Consider the following 15,986-nt stretch of genomic DNA (forward strand, 5'->3'; position numbering starts at 1 on the left):
CTGTGATTGATATTGTACGCTGGCACTTGCTACACTTTTTAAAACCCGTAATCGGGCAGGACATGGAGGGAAAACCAGCCTCAGCCAAATCAAAGTTTGAGGGCTGAGGCAGTGGAACAGACCCTGCCATCAAAAATGGCCAAAGAGAAAAAACAGTTTTGGGGTTGGTTTTTTTTTATTATTATTATAACGAAGCAAAATTAAATAAAAGAAAAAACGAAGACGAAAACCGAAAGGAACTGATTCCCATGGTTCAAACGCACTTAGTCGTTCACGCAGAACCTTGAAGAAGGGACTCTCAGCTCTGCAAAAAAACTAGAACTGCCTTCAGTTTTCCATGGTAAGTCCAGGTAACATATGCGCTGATTTAATGCATGAACCGTCCTGATTCAAAGTCTTTACAAATTGTTTCATCAGGCCAAGCTTTATATGTAGTGGTGGCAGTATGATTCTCTCTCGTGCTACTGAATAAATTTTAGGGCTGACTCTGACCCACCCCGCCTCCCTCCTGCCTTCCGGACCTCTCGACACCTTACCTGGTGGTCTAGCGGTGGAGCGGGGAAGGAGCGCTCTTCTTACATTCCTGCCCCATGCAGAGCCATCCACAAAAATGACTGCTGCGAGTTCCTGTGGTCTCACGAGACTACAGCAGGAACTGATGGCAGCCATTTTTGTTGAGAGCTCTGCACGGGTCAGGAGCGCTCCTGTCCTGCTTCACCGCTAGACCACCAGGTAAAGTGTCAAGAGGTCCGGAAGGCAGGAGGGAGGCGGGGGTGGGTCAGAGTCAGCCCTAAAAGTTATTCGGTAGCACGAAAGAGAATCATATCGCCACCACTACATATAAAGGTTGGCCTGATGAAACAATTTGTAAATACTTTGAATCAGGACGGTTCATGCATTGAAACAGCACATATGTTACCTGGACTTACCATGGAAAAACTGAAGGTGAATATTGAGGGAGAAGTGTACCATGACTCTCTAATTTCCTCAGAAGTCTTTTATGAGGTACTTTGTCAAATGTCTTTTGAAAATCCAAATACACAATTATTAACTGGCTCACCTTTATCCACCTGTTCATTGACCCTTTCAAAGAAATGCAGTAGATTGGCGAGACCAAGAACAAAATAATGTCTCTGTATTGCTCCATGGTGCAACCTCACCTTAAGTACTGCATTCCATCTTGGTCACCATATCTCAAAAAAGATAAGCAGAATTAGAAAATGTTCAAAGAAGAGGGACCAAAATGATAAAGAGGATGGAACTCCTCTCATACAAGGAGACGCTAAAGAGGTTAGGGCTCTTCAGCTACAAAACCCTGAGTAGTGTAGAATGGGTAAGAGTGAATACATTTTTTACTTTTTCAAAAATTAAAGAATAAGGGACATTCAATAAAGTTACATGAATATACTTTTAATACAAATAGTTGGAAATATTTTTCACTCAAAGAATAGTTAAGCTCTGGATCTCATTGCCAGAGGATATGGTAACAGTGGTTTGCATAGCTGGGTTTAAAAAGGTTTGGACAAGTTCTTGGAGGAAATGTCCATAGCCCGTTATTGAGATAGACATGAGGAAGCCACTGCTTGCCCTTACTTCTATTTGGGTCTCTGCCAGGTACTTTTGATCTGGATTGGTCAATGTTGAAAACAGGATACTGTGCTAGATGGATCATTGGTCTGACACAGTAAGGCTATTCTTATGCTCTTAACAGAGTGTCTCATCCTGCTGTCTTCCTCACCAATATTTCATTCTTGTTAAGATGAAACTCATCCTTTCAGTAAAAGACCCCTATACAAAAAAAGTCCCATTCCCTAATCTAAAGTCCTTCTTCTTGCAGCATCATTTCACCATGTAATAAGACACTGGCACTTTTGCACTTAGAACTGACAACATTCTTAGAACTATACTTGGAGATGCAAGATTTCTCCACTCCATTGAAGTGGTAGGAGATTAAGGTAGCCTAATGGTTAATGCAGTGACCAGAGAACCTGGGGAACCGGGTTCAATTACCACAGCAGTTCCTTGTTAACTCTGGGCAAGTCACTTAACCCTCCATTTCCCAGGAACAAAACAAGTATCTGTATATAATATGTAAACCAGTTTGTTTATAACCACAGAAAGGCATTATATCAAATCCTATTTCCCTTCTCTTACCTAGAAGCTTAAAATTTAGCTTCCAGAGCTTTCTTTATGGATCTTTCTTTGCCCATACTGGCATAAATATATAAAACATACGCCAATATCTTCCTCTGAACCAAATCACACATTAGCAGGGCACAGCACTGCCACTAACCAAGCTCACTACAGTCATTTTCTGGGTCATAGATGCCACATTTCAAGTTGGAATAGATGAGCAATGCTCAAGGATCATTTCTAGAAACAGGGGAGAGGACATAAAATTTGGTCACAGATATTAACTGTCCTCATATGATGCTGCTCTTATCAAGGGCGCATGCTTCATATTTCCCAACCACAAACAACGAAGGACAAAGCCAGTTAAGTTAGCTTGGTGAAAATAGAAAGGAAATGCTAAATCAGATCCACAGAAAAGAACCAAGAACAACAAAACTGGATGTGAAAGAAATGTTTAATAATGCTGATATAAAGCAGCTGCTGGTTCTGCCTATTGAAAGTCTTTATCATTACAGCTACTAATTAAAACCACCAACACATTTGGCAAACACTGTTATCAGAGAGACCAGGCTTAGTCAGAATGCTCCATTTATAAATGTTAAAAATTATGGTCTATTTAGCCTTGGATTAATATAATTTAACATGGTTTCTCAGTTCAGGCTCTGTGAAACCCTGTACCAAATATGCAGCTAAGTAACTGGAGAAAACAGCTCATTGCCCACACTGATTACCTAACAGGCTTCTGATCTGTAACTATAGTGATAGTATGCTTCAGTACAATATAATCCCAAGATATCATCATTGAACTTTGAAATAATCATTACACAATTCTTTGCAAAAAAAAAAAAAAAAAATGAAGGCACTTATTTAGCGTAGGTTTGGTTTGCTGTGTAAAAATATGACCACAATACAGTTTCTCAAAAAAAAAAAAAAAAAAAACCCCACTGCTGAAGATGCTTCAAAAGACACACAAAAAAGTAGTAAAAGTCAATAGGTTCTCTGAAGGGTTCAACCTGATATCTCAGCACTTGAGAGAGAAACCACACGATTATGATATAAATTAAATCATAAAAATTGTTGTGAAATGGGGTACCCTCAGTGTGAAAGGTCAGCGAAGGGAGAAAATTCCACAAGTTAACCAACCTCTGCCTGCACACCATCACAGGACACCTCACATGAATCAGAATAGCAGTCAATTTCCCTTATTACTGTCTTAATAAAAATTTTTAAAAACTATTATATTTTCCCCTTACAGAATACAGGCTATGAGTCAATCATTTTTATCGTCAACAACATGCATAGTGCAAAAGCTCAAAATAAGCCAACATCAAAATATATCTAACACCATTTTAAGTAGAAGAAATCGAGATGTACAGGTCAGCGCACCTCAAGTTTCACCAATATTTTAGAACAGAATCTGCTGACCTAGAGCCTGTTTTAAAATATAGAAGAAATGGACATTTATATGCAGGATGCATGCAGCATAAATCAAAGTTACTAACCACTAGCAGGTATTCTCTGAAGACAGCAGGTATATATTCTCACGTCTGGGGCAATGTCATCCACAGAAACTGGCATGGACAGTCAAAAAGTGTACTGTCACTTTAAATTTTTTAAGAAGAACTGCCTATACCATGCGCATGCTGGTACCTTCCCACCTAAAGTCAGCTTGTGGAGCCTGCAGTTTAGTAAGATAGCTAAAAAGTCAACCATGGGAGGTGGGAGGGTTGCGAGAATATATGCCCGTTGTCCTCAAAGAACACCTGCTACAGTTGAGTAACTTTGCTTTCTCCGAGGACAAGCAGGAATCATATTCTCACATCTGGAATTCTCAAGGTGCCAGGATCATGCTTCTAGGAGGAGGATTATTGGTAACTACCATGAACCTGTTGAAACCAAATGGTCAGAGGGTAAGTTGGCATTTAGGAAAATAATAAATTTTGCAGAACTGCTTGACCAAACCAACTATCCTGCCTGGAATGATTCTCCAAACAGTAATGGGAAACATAGGAATGAATCGAGGACCAAGTGGATGCCTTATAGATGTCCTCAAAAGGTGTAGAACAAAGATGGGCTACTAAAGTCACCATTGCTCAAACTTTATGAGTAGTGACACAACCCTCAAGTGTCAGCCCAGCTCGAGAATATGAAAAGGCGATACAGTCCACCAGCTACTTGGAGATGGCTCTCTTGGGGACAGATGTTCCAAGTCCATTAGGATTGAAGGACAGAAAGAGCTAAGTGGTAGTTTTGCGAGACTTAATTTGATTCAAGTAGTAGGCCATGTGCATGTTTACAGTCCAAGGTGTGGAGAGTCGCTTCACCAGTGTGAGAATGTAATCTGGGGAAGAACAAAGGTAGAACTATGGACTGATTTAGAATACATTCAGATAGGACTTTTGGGTTTGGGAGGAACTTGGGATGTGTGCGAAGAACCACCCTGTCATGGTAGAATGTTGTATAGGGAGGATCCGATACTAGTGCTGGAAGTTCACTGACTCAGCGTGCAGACATGAGGACTATGACAAAGACCACTTTCCAAGTTAGAGACTGAAGGAAGAAATTGAAAGAGGTTCAAAGGGAGATTTCATCAGAGTGGATAGCACAACATTGAAGTCCCAGGCAATGGAGGGAGGCTTGAGAGGAGGTTTGGTATGGTAGAAACCTTTCATGAATCTGGAAACCAAGGAATGTACAGATAATGGTTTATTGGATTGAAGTAGTCTTAAGATCAGAAAAAGCAGGTTTTAGCGGTATGTTGTATCTGGGAAGAGAAGGAGAGAGAGGAGTCAAAGATGACCCCGAGATTGCAAGCAGACAAGACAGGGAAGCTGAGAGTGTTGTCCACAGAGATGGAGAATGAAGGAAGTGGGTTTAAGCGGGAATATGGGCAGTTCCGTTTTAGCCATATTCAGTTTTAGATGGTGGTGAGACATCCTGGCGGCAATGTTGGACAGACAGGCTGAGACTCAGGTCTGAGTTTTGGTAGAGGTATCTGGTACAGAGAGGTAGATCTGGCAGGCCTTCTCCTTTACGGTGTATTCTGGGCATGCACCAGGGAGGGGTCTAAGGCTCTTATTGGCTTAGATGCCTGAGGCCCTTACCATAGGAGGGGCCTTAGGCACCTGGGCCAACTGGAGTCTTAGGCCTCCTTCCCTGTGCATTCTGGGAATCTGCCCCATTGTGTCCAACTCTAATTCTTGATGGAGATAAATCTTGATTTACAGAATAATCACTAATCCACGAGATATATGTTATGTTAATCAGGTTTTCTATTCCACCTTTACCTATTCAGTTCAAGGTTAGATTACATTACAAGAGGTTGGGTCTGTTATCCAGGAAGTTACAATGGACAGCTTGACACAGGCATTCAACAGAGTTGCTAGTATAGGTAGATCAGTACAGTTACTAATATAGTTAGGTCATAGTTACAAATACATAGTTACAAGTTACAATGTTGGCTCATCGTTATGTCCAAGGAGAGGCATTTCTTATGTTCTTATGTTCTTATGAGTCTAGAAATATACTTTTACAATTACCATTTCAATTACTTCAAGGTGAGCACCCTGTCTTGGTATAGAAATGCTTTAAAGAGTTTTCTAAATCTGAGATAGTGATCACAAGATCATATTGTAAGTGGTATTTAGTTCCAGCATTTTGCCAATTGATATTGGATGGATATGGTAATTTGCCTGGTAGACTTTATATTATTGCATACTGGGAATTTTAGGTAGAAAAGGTTTCTGGTGGAATATCTGTTAGAGACACTCTGGAACAGGATGGCCAACTCTGGGCAGCATACACTAAGCTCCAGACACCACTATGGTGGAAGCAATTTTTCTTTTACTGATGATGCTCAGCACAATAGCATGCAAATCATATACAAGCTATTTGTGCACAGCAGTACTGGTAAAAGAGGAGAGGAACTGTGCCCGTCTGCTCAGAAGAGCAATTTGCTAGGCACAGTTCCTCCTCCTGCCTCCAGCCACCCTTCTCCTTTCCTCTTCCCAGAGCTGGCAGAGGTGAGAGCAGCTGCAGGCTTAGCTGAATCAGTGCTTCCCCAGCCAGCTCCTGCTTCAGAGTCAGCAAGGGAAAACCCAATCAGCTGTTGGGGGGGGGCGGGAGTTAATGGGCATAGTTGTTGTGCAAGCACAACAGCTAAGCCTATAAAAAAGCCCCCACATCCTTGCCCCAACACCAAAAAAACAGCAAAAAAAAAAAAACAACCAACCTACCTGGTGGTCCAGTAGGACCCCCAACACATACAAAGTCATATGGGCCAGGATGCCCACACACATACCCTGTACCTTTTTTGTAGAAAAGTTCGGCAAAAGGGATGTTCACTCCTTCCTGTCTCAGGACAGTTTTCAAAATGGCTGTCCTTCTCCCTCCTGGTTTATCCTGGTTGGGGGGTCTAAGGTCCTGAATGGCTCAGGCAGGGGGAAGGGCCTTAGGCACCTGAGCCAATCAGGGCCTTAGGCCCCTCCCAGTGCATCCCAGGATGCACCAGAAAGGGGAAGGTCCATTATTTTGAACAGGCGGCCTGAGGCAGGAGAAGTGGGCATCCCTCCTGCCAAACTTTTCTACAAAAAAGGTAAGGGGTGGAGGGTTCAGCCTATATGGCCATGTGGGGAAGTTCTACTAGACCACCAGGTGGTTTTTTTGGTGTTTGAGATTCGGTGGGAGGGAGAATGAGTGGGAGCATGGATGGAGGGGATCGGTGGGAGAGATGGGGAAGGTCTCTTTTTATTTTTATTTTAAACTAGGTGTCATGGATTTCAATGACAGGGTCTGCCATCATAGCCTTACTTTCCTGTCAGTGCCTGAGCCAATCAACACTCGGGCACTGACAGGAAAGTAAGGCTACGACAGCACAGAACCTGCCGTTAAAAGTCTGCACGTTAAACAACATGTTTCCTTGCTGTGCATCACAAGGAGAGTGCATTCTTTATTTATTTATTTAAAAATTTTCTTCCCTGCTTATCATCTAAGCGGGTTACAGTAGAAAACATACACATTCTATCCTATCCTTCCACATATAATCACTAAATCTAGCATAAATTTTTCAAGTACCTTTCTTATTTATAATCTTAATGTATATTTTCTGTAAACCGCTTAGAACCTAACGGATGTAGCGGTATATAAGAAATAAATTACATTACATTACATAACACTAATAAAAAAATACTAGTATTATAATACTATTGAGTTCCATGTAATGCATTAGTATAGGATTCTCGGTGGCTGCTACGACAATCGGTAGCAGCCATGGATAACCCTTTTGTGCATCAGCAGGACAGTTTTTCGGGAGAGTAAGAGTGCTTTAACGACTCTTTATTGTCTCAGAAAGCTTTTGAGCATCAGGGCCTCTAGTAGTTGGGGTAGTTGAGGGCATTGCCTGTCAGGGCCTAATTTAAACTTGATCCTTGCAGTTAAAGGCAGTCAATGTAGTTTCAAAAGGGCTATAGGTGTTCTGATTTCCATAGTCCATATATGAGTCTTGTAGCTGCATATAACAATTAAACATTTGTTTCAATTTTTATTTCATCTTACCAAATTTAAAAAAAAAGCTCCTGCTGAATACAAATATCAAGAATATCCTAAAATATAAGTCAATTTGTTATCTCTGAGGACTGAAGTAGAACAACCCAGATTTTTAGAAATATTTATGGTAACTGTACTTCCTGTATCACTGCATCACAGACTCATTGGTATTTTGGCAACCACAACTATTACTGCAAACTCAGTGCCAGCAAAAGTAAATGTTGTATGACGTGTTAATAATGAACAGTTTGGCATGCAGTTAATTGCTCATACACAGACAGTGTGTTATTTTAGCATAAATACAAATGAAAACAGTAATAGCATTGCATTTGTCCATCCACCCCTTCCCCCAACGCATGCAAATAAACCCATAAAGCTACTTACCATTCATGGTTGTGGGAAACTGAGCCATCATGGCTCTAAAAGTGCCTTGCTAGCTCTCAGCCATCTGCAACATAAAAAAGCATTGTACCATTAATAATGCAGGAAGGACTACAGGCAGAGGAACTCCACTTCCACCCACGGACACACAATGCAGGGCTTCAGCATGAAGCAGCTGTGGAGGCAGCACAGGTTGATTCCTCAGCTGCATTCTCTTAAAGCAGCATGTCCCAAACTGTGTGCCATGGCACAGTGGTGTGTCCCAAAGAAATTCTGTGTGTGCCACAAGAGATTCCGGAATTTTACTTTATTTTTTTAAAAATTCCCTTCATAAAGTATACACTAGAATAGATGACATGTACATTACCTACTTAAGAGACTGTCAATGTTATGAGCATCTGTGTGCGTAAGGATACAACCGCCCAGACAAGCATCATTCTTTGACATGACTGGTCCTTGAAAACTAATGTCAAGAAATTTTAGTTTTATTTTTTTTATGAAGTAGTTATCCAAATCTGAACAAAGCAATCAAGGCTTTGTTTTCGTTTGGATCTTCTTATTTTTGCGAACTTGGATTTTCAGCTCTAACAGAAAATAAATTGAAAAAAAAAAGAGAATGACTGCAGATGATGGATGATGAAATGTGTGTTTGCTTGTCAACTATCAAGCCACGTTTTGAGTTAATTTGCCTTCATAAACAAGCACATCCATCGCATTGACTAGCAATTCTATTCTATCTACTTTAGTTTCACTGTTGTTACAATTACTATACATAGCTTAAAGAATTTTAAATGAATCACTCTCAAATTTAATGTTTTGTTGGTTTCGCAAATTTTATAATTTCAGTTCTAATGTGCCCTGAAAAACATTTTCTCCGTTTAGTGTGCCAGAAATAAAAAAGAGTTTGAGAGACACTGTATTAAAGGGATAACAGAAAATACTGACAGGAAGAAACTTAGAAAGTTTCAGTTATTTTACATTCAAAACTTGTGCAGTTCGTGTCTTTGTATTTGTTTAAACAAATTAAAAAAAAAAAAAAATAGTCATTCATTTTCTGCAAAGAGCTTGGTTCATTTCAAACTCTCCAGCACATAACACTGTTGCTACCAAGAAACAGACATCCAGGCACTTTCACTTCCAAACTGGAACATGCGAAAAGCAAAATATTCCATAAGATTTAAGGAAGCAATTTGAAGAATATCTGAATTTAGTTCAGGGGCCTTCATAATAAAATGGATATATTCATTTCAGTTAAAAATGCTAAGGCTGAAACAACTGCTTCAACAAACTACAAGAACAGGGATCTGAATGAAATAATGCCAGGAAAAGGCAACAGTCGTGCAATGCAGTTATTTCATCATCATGTTCAGACCTGCCAGCAGCTCCTCATGGTATTTTAGTACAAGCTTTTATCTCAGCACTACAGCATGTTTCAGTTTCTCAGTAACAGTTCTTAGGAACTAGCCACAAAAAAATTATTAGCATAATCTTAAAATAACCAAGAGCAGTTACAGTGAGAGACCTGACATCAGTACTTCCGTACTCCAAGGCTGTTTGAATACTGGGAAAGGCATACCAAGACTTCCAGGAGTATTTACAAAAATTAAATTTAGAGAACGAGATTTATCATGCACTCTTTTATTACAGTAGAAAAATGGGAAGAAGTGAACTAGTTAAGAAAAGAGATACTCTGTTATATCCTGCCAGCTCTTCACCTGCTCCTCCCCTGAACCAGACTGAGGTTGTTTACAAAAATATACCGCACAGCTTCACAATGCACCAAACTGCAAAAGCTTCCAAACTAAAGTCAGATTCTCACTGGCTGCACGGTAGAACAAAACGTTTATTCATACTAGTACTGCAAGACAGAGCTATTATCTATCAAATATCTGTGGCAACACCTCCTTACCTAAAAACAACCCAAACCGGCTATTTGCTCAGAGACATTGCACACAATTACTTTATTCACTGCTTAAACCCTCAACTTGATTTTTCCCCATAAATTTTTAGGTAATTTGCACTATAAATTATCTCCCCCCTTCCCCTTTTACTAAGCTGCAGTAGAGGTTTCTATGAGCTTCGGAACATTTAGCTCTCCAAGCCGTGGTAGAAACCTCTACCGCAGCTTAGTAAAAGAGGACCTATGTTTGTCCTTCAGGGTGTATGTACTAAAAGCTATTAAGACATTAGAACTTTTTTAAAATAATTCAAATGGCAGAAAAGATCAAAGATATTTTAATGTATGTTCTTTATTTTTGGATCATACTAGGGGAAAATGTTTTTTAATAATTTTTAAAGATCTTTTAATTAACTATTCCTCTATGAATCTAACTATATTGTAGAAAGATGGCTTATCCATTCCTACCCTGAGATTATATTCATGCATCTTTCTGACTTCATGTGAAACCTTCTAAAAAACTATTCTCCTAACTCTGGTTACTCTATCATATCTACACTTGTTCTGCCTTCACTTACACCCTATGCCAGACATGGGCAAACTATGGCCCGCAGGCCATATCCGGCCCATTTAGTTTTTTAATCCAGCCCTCTGACCATCTGAACCCCACAGACCGCGAGCCCTACATACCTCCCTCCAGAGCAGCATCAGGCCAGCAGCACTCTAAACAGGCTGCTTCGTGGTCTTCTCTTGTTGGGGAATTCTCTCTGCCGCATCACTGATTATGTCATCAGTAACACGACACATGGAAGGCCCCAATGAAAGAAGGCCGCAAAGCAGCCTGTTTAGAGTGCTGCCGGCCCGATGCTGCTCTGGAGGCAGGTATTTAGGGCTCGCGGTCGGCAGGGTTCAGATGGGAGGGAATGATGGAGGGTCAGATTGGTTCGGCTGCACGGCGGGGCAGGTGCTCAAGGGTTCTGCTGCACAAGGGATGGAAAACAAGAGACTATATTGTAATGATAGGATGCATTTTACTATGACAGGTCAAAGGATCCTTGCAAAGAAGCATTTAAACTAGAAGGTAGGGGTGACATAGGTATGCAGGACACTTACAGTGGCCACCCCCAGCAAAGGACAAGTTGTGACGGTAGTAAAGATAGCAATGTACACAACAATATTAGCAATACACTTCTTAGCAAGGCAACAGGATGGGAGACAAAACAAAAAACTAGACAAAAAATAAAATTGCCACAGAAAAGTAGCTGGAAAGCAATGACCACAAATGCTTGCAGTCTAGGCAAGCCCTAATGTTAGAGGCAGACCTGGATATTATAGCAATCACAGAGATATGATTCAATGATTCCCATGGAAGGGACGCAAACATAGCAGGCTATAATATTTTTAAGGACAGAGAAGGTGAAAAGGGTGGAGGACTAGCTCTCTATGTAAAGGCCGATATCCAAGCCAATGAAATGCAGTGGACCTGAGGAAAAGAAGAAGCAATATGGATAGCTTTGAAAAGAGAAGATTGAACTTATATCTACGTAGGTGTTGTCTACAGACTGATATACACTGAAGATGGCGAGTGAGACCAACCGGAAAAACTCTAAAACTGATTAAAAAAAAAAATCCCACTCTTCAAAGCAGAGGGTATAAACAAGGGGAGGAAAAGGATCTGAGAAACCTGCTTGGTGACAGGGAATAAACCAAGTCTGACAAGGTTCCACGTTTCGTTCATTGATCCTGAAAAAAGTCCTCCTTCCTATTTTTTTTTTTAACTTAAAGTAATTTTAATCATTTTATCAATGATTTATCTTAAAATCTTCTCCATTAAATCTTCATTAAAACTATATTCATGTGAATGGTGTTCAACATATCTTCAAAGTACTTATCTTAAATGTTGCAGGACCCGTTTCGCCACAACTACTGGCTTTTTCAAGGGTTCAAGTAAGCTGCTGTATAATTATTCAGCAATAGCACTCAGTCTCTGGGCTTCCTACTGAGCGGCAACAATTAAAATTACTATAAGTAAAAAATAAATAAAATAGGAAGGAGGAGGTTTTTCAGGATCAATGAATGAAACGTGGAACCATTTTATATATAATATATATATAAAAAGGTTCCTTCGAGGCAGTGTGAGTGTGCTTCGACTTTAATCACCACCGGCGGAACCGACTGTTGAGCTATCTGACCTGAGGAAACAGGGGAAGATATAGCAGATGACGTCGAAGCAAGAGCCGCTGCAAACGATGAAGGTTTGATGAGGCTCGAGGTAGAAGCAGGAGGCACGGAAGGAGGCTCGATGGAAGTCGAGGCCGAAAACGCCTTCGAAGTCAAGGGATCAGTCAAAGACTCCATCTCGAAGAGCTTGTCCACCTGAATGCAACGACGTTTAAAAGCACGAGGCTGAAGTATTTGGCAAGGCAGGCATGACCTGGGATGATGTGAAGGCCCAAGGCACTTGAGGCAGCGTCTATGAGGGTCTGTGATCGAGATTGCGCGCCGACACTTGCTACACTTCTTAAAGCCTGTAGCAGGCCGGGACATATGCCGAAAAAGAGCCGCTGCAAGGTCGAAGTTCGTGGGCTGCGGCTGAGCGGCCAGTCCCGGGGAACGGACGGAAGTCGAAAATTTTTATTTTTTTTTTTAAACAAATAAAACAAAATAAAACTGCGATTTGTGATGAAAAATACACCAACCGCGGTTGAGAGAAGGCAAAAGTGAACAAAGTTGAACGCAGAGAGTCAAAGACGGACTTCTTGGCTCCGCGGAAAACTAAGAACTGAAGAGACGCGCCCTGTGCTGGGCGGGAAGGCACTTGCGCATGTGCAGTGCGGGCGACTCGAAACTTCTAGTTTCTTCAAGCAAGTCTGCTTGTGAGGAGTCCGTCGGATGACGTCACCCATATGTGAGAATACCTGCCTGCTTGTCCTGGGATAAAATTTTTTTCTGATATATTAGTGAAAGAAAGATGAAGAAAAATGGAATTGCAAGACAAGTGAGAATGGAATGGATATAGTGCCATTCACAGAAGGAAGTGTTTATGAACAACTTGAAAAATTGAAGGTTGTCAAAACCATGGGACTGTATGGGATCCATCACAGGATATTGAAGGAGCTCAGAGAAGTTCTGGAAGCTCCACTTAAAGATTTGTTCAATAAATGCCTGGAGATGGGAGTGGTTCCTCTTCACAAAAGTGGTTACAGAGATGAAGTGGGAAACTATAGGCTGGTAAGCCTCACTTCAGTTATTGGAAAAATAATGAAAGCGTTGCTGAAGGAGATGATAGTGAAATTCCTAAAATCTAATGGGTTTAATGATTCGAGACAACATGGCTTTACTAGAGGTAAATCGTGCCAAACAAATCTGATTGAATTCTTTGACTCAGTGACCACAGAATTAGATCACGGAAGTGCATTAGATATAATTTACTTAGATTTCAGCAAAGCCTTTGACAAGGTTCCTCATAGGAGGCTCTTAAACAAATTTGACCTACTGAAGTTAGGACCCAAAGTGGTGAACTGGACTAGAAACAGGTTGACAGACTGACATCAGAGGGTGGTGATTAATGAAATTTACTCAGAGGAAGGAAAGGTGAGTAGTGGAGTGCCTCAAGGGTTGGTGCTGGGGCCAAATCTGTTCAATATGTTTGTGACAGCGGTCAAAACAGCAGTCAGGGAGGCCAAGCTTCAAATGGAAGAAACTCTAGTGAAGAACATTAAGAAAGGGGACAAATCCTTCTTCAGGTACATTAGCGACAGGAAAAAGAACACAAACGGGATAACACGCCTTAGAACGCCAGACGGGGATTATGTGGAAACAGATTCCGATAAAGCCAAACTACTGAATGATTACTTCTGTTCAGTCTTTACCTGTGAGGCACCAGGGCACGGGCCACAGCTGGAAACAAAGCAAAGCATGGAAGACCCATTTCAGAATTTTGAGTTCACAACTGCTGATGTTTACAGAGAACTGTCAAGACTCAAGGTGAACAAAGCCATGGGACCGGACAATTTGCACCCGAGAGTGCTCAGAGAGCTATGCGATGTTCTGGCAGAACCGTTTGCCATGCTCTTCAATCTCTCCCTAAGTACGGGGAGAGTCCCCCTGGACTGGAAAACAGCTAACGTCGTTCCTCTGCACAAAAAGGGTTGCAGAGCAGAGCCTGCGAATTACAGACCGGTGAGTCTCACATCAATAGTGTGTAAACTCATGGAAACTCTACTTAAAGGTAAATTAGACACGATATTGGATGAGGGGAATCTAAGGGATCCCTGCCAACATGGATTCACTAGGGGCAGGTCATGCCAATCCAATCTTATCAGCTTCTTTGATTGGGTGACAGGAAAGCTAGACTCGGGAGAGTCTCTGGACATAGTGTACTTGGATTTCAGTAAAGCTTTTGACAGTGTCCCACACCGTAGACTATTAAACAAGATGAAATCGATGGGGTTAGGTGAGAAACTAACTGCATGGGTCAATGATTGGCTGAGTGGAAGACTTCAGAGGGTGATGGTCAACGGCACCCTCTCTGAGACCTCGGAGGTGACCAGCGGAGTGCCGCAAGGCTCAGTCCTGGGACCATCCCTTTTCAACATGTACATAAGGGACTTGACCCGAGGGCTTCAGGGTAAAGTAGCACTGTTTGCCGACGATGCCAAACTGTGTAATACAGTAAGCGAAAGCAACCTCAAGGATAGCATGACGCATGATCTGATCACGTTGGAAAACTGGTCCTCGATATGGCAGCTGGGTTTCAATGCTAAGAAGTGTAAGGTCATGCATCTCGGCAGCAGAAATCCATGCAGAACATACACCTTGAATGGAGAAACACTAGCTAGGACTTCAGAAGAACGGGACTTGGGAGTAATCATCAGTGCAGACATGAAGGCTGCCAAACAGGTAGAGAAGGCCTCATCCAAGGCAAGGCAAATGATGGGATGTATCAATAGAAGCTTCGTTAGCCGCAAACCTGAAGTCATAATGCCACTTTACAGAACCATGGTGAGACCTCATCTGGAATACTGTGTGCAATTCTGGAGGCCACATTACCGTAAAGATGTGCTTCGAGCTGAGTCGGTCCAGCGGATGGCCACTAGGATGGTCTCCGGACTCAAGGGTCTCTCATACGAAGAAAGACTGGGCAAATTGCAGCTCTATACTCTAGAAGAGCGCAGGGAAAGGGGTGACATGATAGAGACATTTAAGTACGTCACAGGTCGTGTCGAGGTGGAAAATGACATATTCTTTCCCAAGGGACCCTCGGTCACAAGGGGGCACCCGCTCAAACTCAGAGGAGGGAAATTTGGTGGTGACACCAGGAAGTATTTCTTCACAGAAAGGGTGGTGGATCAGTGGAACAAACTTCCGGAGCAGGTGATCAGAGCCACCAGCGTGCTCGACTTTAAGAATAAATGGGACATCCACGTGGGATCCCTGCGAGGGTCAAGTTAAGGAGCTGGGTCATTAGCACTCAGACTTAATGGGGTGGGTCAGTAGAGTGGGCAGACTTGGTGGGCTGTAGCCCTTTTCTGCCGTCATCTTTCTATGTTTCTATGTTTCTACTTGCCTCGTAAGAGCACAACAAACAGAAAAACCAAAGGCAAGGGAGATATCTTAAACAAACAAAACGGGAACTATGTAAAATAGTCCCAAAATGGATTATTTATTATGAAAGTCTGTATTATTAAAATGTCCCAACATGGATACGAGTTTTGGCATCAACAGATGCGTTCATCAAAGGACACTCGGGTGTCGGACACAAAAGTACAGGTTGTTGAGTGTAGAAACACTTGAAGGGTCATAATCAAAAAATACGTCCAAGTCCATTTTGGGCCTAAGTTGCTAGTCACTCAAAGTCGGACATGTCCAAAGTTCATTCTCAAAAAATACATCCAAAATTTTTTTTTCAAGAACCGTCTACTTCTGCGTCCAGCTATTTGATCATCCAGACCATCCAAAAATTCATCAAGTCAAAAGCGCCTAGAACAAGACCTTTTGGACGTGGGAGGGGTCAGCAAAGTGATGGACT

General features: G+C 41.7%; 1 protein-coding gene across 6 annotated transcripts in view; it reads right to left on the reverse strand.

The window, feature by feature from the left end:
• ITSN2 (intersectin 2) overlaps positions 1-15,986 on the reverse strand; it is a 317,097-nt gene that overhangs the window by 283,272 nt on the left and 17,839 nt on the right. For all 6 annotated transcript variants that reach the window (XM_033939784.1, XM_033939780.1, XM_033939783.1 and 3 more), the window contains exon 2: positions 8,062-8,125. In XM_033939784.1, the coding sequence (XP_033795675.1) occupies positions 8,062-8,092 (31 nt within the window). In that variant the 5' untranslated portion in view covers positions 8,093-8,125. The remainder of the gene's footprint in view (positions 1-8,061; positions 8,126-15,986) is intronic.

This window comes from Geotrypetes seraphini, chromosome 3 (genome assembly GCF_902459505.1).
Source record: "Geotrypetes seraphini chromosome 3, aGeoSer1.1, whole genome shotgun sequence".
Classification (NCBI taxonomy): Eukaryota; Metazoa; Chordata; class Amphibia; order Gymnophiona; family Dermophiidae; genus Geotrypetes; species Geotrypetes seraphini.